At 50.1% G+C, this 3,585-nt stretch overlaps 1 protein-coding gene across 1 annotated transcript; it reads right to left on the bottom strand.

The window, feature by feature from the left end:
• Positions 1 to 2,269: 2,269 nt before the first annotated feature.
• On the bottom strand, positions 2,270 to 2,809 carry LOC134910974 (uncharacterized protein K02A2.6-like). The gene has a single exon (XM_063919367.1). It carries the CDS (start codon positions 2,807 to 2,809, stop codon positions 2,270 to 2,272), a length of 540 nt encoding a protein of 179 aa, XP_063775437.1.
• Between the last annotated feature and the right edge of the window lie 776 nt (positions 2,810 to 3,585).

The raw sequence follows: 3,585 nt of genomic DNA, 5'->3' as shown, positions 1-3,585 counted from the left end.
CCTCCTTCACATTCTCCCGCAACTGGGGGTGCGAGGAAAAGGCTCAGAATTCCGAGCCCACCCGCTGGCGGTGATGCAGGGCAGTCTGGAGCGACTGCTGATGCTGACATCTGGTCCGGACTGAAGGACCTGACAACCATTACGGACATGTCGTCTACTGTCACTGCATATGATTCTATCACCATTGATAGAATGGTGGAGGATTATATGAGTGACCGCATCCAAGTAGGCACGTCACACAGTCCGTACTTATACTGGCAGGAAAAAGAGGCAATTTGGAGGCCCTTGCACAAACTGGCTTTATTCTACCTAAGTTGCCCTCCCACAAGTGTGTACTCCGAAAGAGTGTTTAGTGCCGCCGCTCACCTTGTCAGCAATCGGCGTACGAGGTTACATCCAGAAAATGTGGAGAAGATGATGTTCATTAAAATGAATTATAATCAATTCCTCCGCGGAGACATTGACCAGCAGCAATTGCCTCCACAAAGTACACAGGGAGCTGACATGGTGGATTCCAGTGGGGACGAATTGATAATCTGTGAGGAGGGGGATGTACACGGTGATATATCGGAGGATGATGATGAGGTGGACATCTTGCCTCTGTAGAGCCAGTTTGTGCAAGGAGAGATTAATTGCTTCTTTTTTGGTGGGGGTCCAAACCAACCCGTCATTTCAGTCACAGTCGTGTGGCAGACCCTGTCACTGAAATGATGGGTTGGTTAAAGTGTGCATGTCCTGTTTTGTTTATACAACATAAGGGTGGGTGGGAAGGGCCCAAGGACAATTCCATCTTGCACCTCTTTTTTCTTTTATTTTTCTTTGCGTCATGTGCTGTTTGGGGAGGGTTTTTTGGAAGGGACATCCTGCGTGACACTGCAGTGCCACTCCTAGATGGGCCCGGTGTTTGTGTCGGCCACTAGGGTCGCTTATCTTTCTCACACAGTCAGCTACCTCATTGCGCCTCTTTTTTTCTTTGCGTCATGTGCTGTTTGGGGAGGGTTTTTTGGAAGGGACATCCTGCGTGACACTGCAGTGCCACTCCTAGATGGGCCCGGTGTTTGTGTCGGCCACTAGGGTCGCTTATCTTTCTCACACAGTCAGCTACCTCATTGCGCCTCTTTTTTTCTTTGCGTCATGTGCTGTTTGGGGAGGGTTTTTTGGAAGGGACATCCTGCGTGACACTGCAGTGCCACTCCTAGATGGGCCCGGTGTTTGTGTCGGCCACTAGGGTCGCTAATCTTGTCATGTGCTGTTTGGGGAGGGTTTTTTGGAAGGGACATCCTGCGTGACACTGCAGTGCCACTCCTAGATGGGCCCGGTGTTTGTGTCGGCCACTAGGGTCGCTTATCTTTCTCACACAGTCAGCTACCTCATTGCGCCTCTTTTTTTCTTTGCGTCATGTGCTGTTTGGGGAGGGTTTTTTGGAAGGGACATCCTGCGTGACACTGCAGTGCCACTCCTAGATGGGCCCGGTGTTTGTGTCGGCCACTAGGGTCGCTTATCTTTCTCACACAGTCAGCTACCTCATTGCGCCTCTTTTTTTCTTTGCGTCATGTGCTGTTTGGGGAGGGTTTTTTGGAAGGGACATCCTGCGTGACACTGCAGTGCCACTCCTAGATGGGCCCGGTGTTTGTGTCGGCCACTAGGGTCGCTTATCTTTCTCACACAGTCAGCTACCTCATTGCGCCTCTTTTTTTCTTTGCGTCATGTGCTGTTTGGGGAGGGTTTTTTGGGAGGGACATCCTGCGTGACACTGCAGTGCCACTCCTAGATGGGCCCGGTGTTTGTGTCGGCCACTAGGGTCGCTAATCTTACTCACACAGCTACCTCATTGCGCCTCTTTTTTTCTTTGCGTCATGTGCTGTTTGGGGAGGGTTTTTTGGAAGGGACATCCTGCGTGACACTGCAGTGCCACTCCTAGATGGGCCAGGTGTTTGTGTCGGCCACTAGGGTCGCTGAGCTTAGTCATCCAGCGACCTCGGTGCAAATTTTAGGACTAAAAATAATATTGTGAGGTGTAAGGTGTTCAGAATAGACTGAAAATGAGTGTTAATTATGGTTATTGAGGTTAATAATACTATGGGATCAAAATGACCCCCAAATTCAATGTTTTAAGCTGTTTTTTAGGGTTTTTTGAAAAAACCACCCGAATCCAAAACACACCCGAATCCCACAAAAAAAATTCGGTGAGGTTTTGCCAAAACGCGGTCGAACCCAAAACACGTCCGCGGAACCGAACCCAAAACCAAAACACAAAACCCGAAAAATTTCAGGCGCTCATCTCATCTCTAACTAGGCCCAGATAAGATCTCAGTTGTGACACAGACTGTGGCTGGGGTGCTTGTAGTACTGCCTCAATTTTATCATTTGATTTGTGCAGGCCTTCTCTATCAATCACATGTCCACAATAGGAAATGCTTTCTTGGAAAAATGCACATTTATCTTTATTTACTCTGAGTCCATATTCCTGTAGTCGGGTTAATACTTTTTCAAAATTATTTAAATGGTCCACATCATCTTTGCCTGTTACAATTATATCATCCAGGTAACATTGCGTACCTGGTATTTCTTGATCCATTGCTCTCTGCCATAATGCTGGGGCAGAAGAAAGTCCAAACACCAGACGGTTATATTGTAATAAACCTTTGTGAGTATTGATGGTTAAATATTTCTTAGATGCCTCCTCAATTTCCATTTGCAAGTACGCTTGAGCTAGGTCAATTTTGGAGAAGCGGCCACCCCCTGAGAGAGCTGCAAAGATGTCCTCTATTTTAGGCAAAGGATACTGCACAGTCCGTAGCAGGGCCATAACTACGTGTGTGCCAAGTGGGCTTGGCACACAGCGCAGTTGCCCTGAGGGCGCACGGCCAGCGGAATGTAATGAGTCAAATTGACTCATTAAATGCCGCCTCTGAAGTCTGCGCCGTGCACCGCAGCCGCGCTAGAGGAGAGAGAAGCGCCGGAGGCAGGTGAGAAGGAGGAGGAGGGAGGGGGACTGGAGCCGCAGCAGCGCTATTTCATTGGTAGTAAGCGCCGCTGCAGCATCCCCCTCTCCTTCCGTATAGGCTGCCCGGCGCTGCTGTGGATGCTGGGATGCGGTTCCTCCATCCCAGCATCCACAGCAGCGCCAGGCAGCCTATACGGAAGGAGAGGGGGATGCTGCAGCAGCGCTTACTACCAATGAAATAGCGCTGCTGCGGCTCCAGTCCCCTCCCTCCTCCTCCTTGTCCGATGCCTGCACAGAGGGAGATGCCAGCACGAGGAGCCTGTCAGCGGGGAGAAGGTAAGTATATCCCTCTCTCTCTCTCTCTCTCTCTCTCTCTGGGGGACACCGTCTGCCATAATGTGTAAAAAGGGGTCCTTGCTGCTGCAATGTGTAAAAAGGGGTACTGGCTGCTGCAATGTGTAAAAAGGGGGACTGGCTGCCACAATGTGTAAAAAGGGGGACTTGCTGCCGCAATGTGTAAAAAGGGGCCCTGGCTGCCGCAATGTGTAAAAAGGGGGACTGGCTGCCGCAATGTGTAAAAAGGGGCCCTGGTTGCCGCAATGTGTAAAAAGGGGGACTGGCTGCCGCAATGTGTAAAA

This window comes from Pseudophryne corroboree, chromosome 4 (assembly GCF_028390025.1).
Source record: "Pseudophryne corroboree isolate aPseCor3 chromosome 4, aPseCor3.hap2, whole genome shotgun sequence".
Taxonomy (NCBI): Eukaryota; Metazoa; Chordata; class Amphibia; order Anura; family Myobatrachidae; genus Pseudophryne; species Pseudophryne corroboree.
Note: the sequence above shows the minus strand (reverse complement) of the source record. Positions and strands in the feature narration are given on the sequence as shown.

What these genes read in the sequence shown, in the direction of transcription:
- LOC134910974 (XM_063919367.1), bottom strand. Translation starts at nt 2,809, where the DNA reads ATGGCCCTGCTACGGACTGTGCAGTATCCTTTGCCTAAAATAGAGGAC.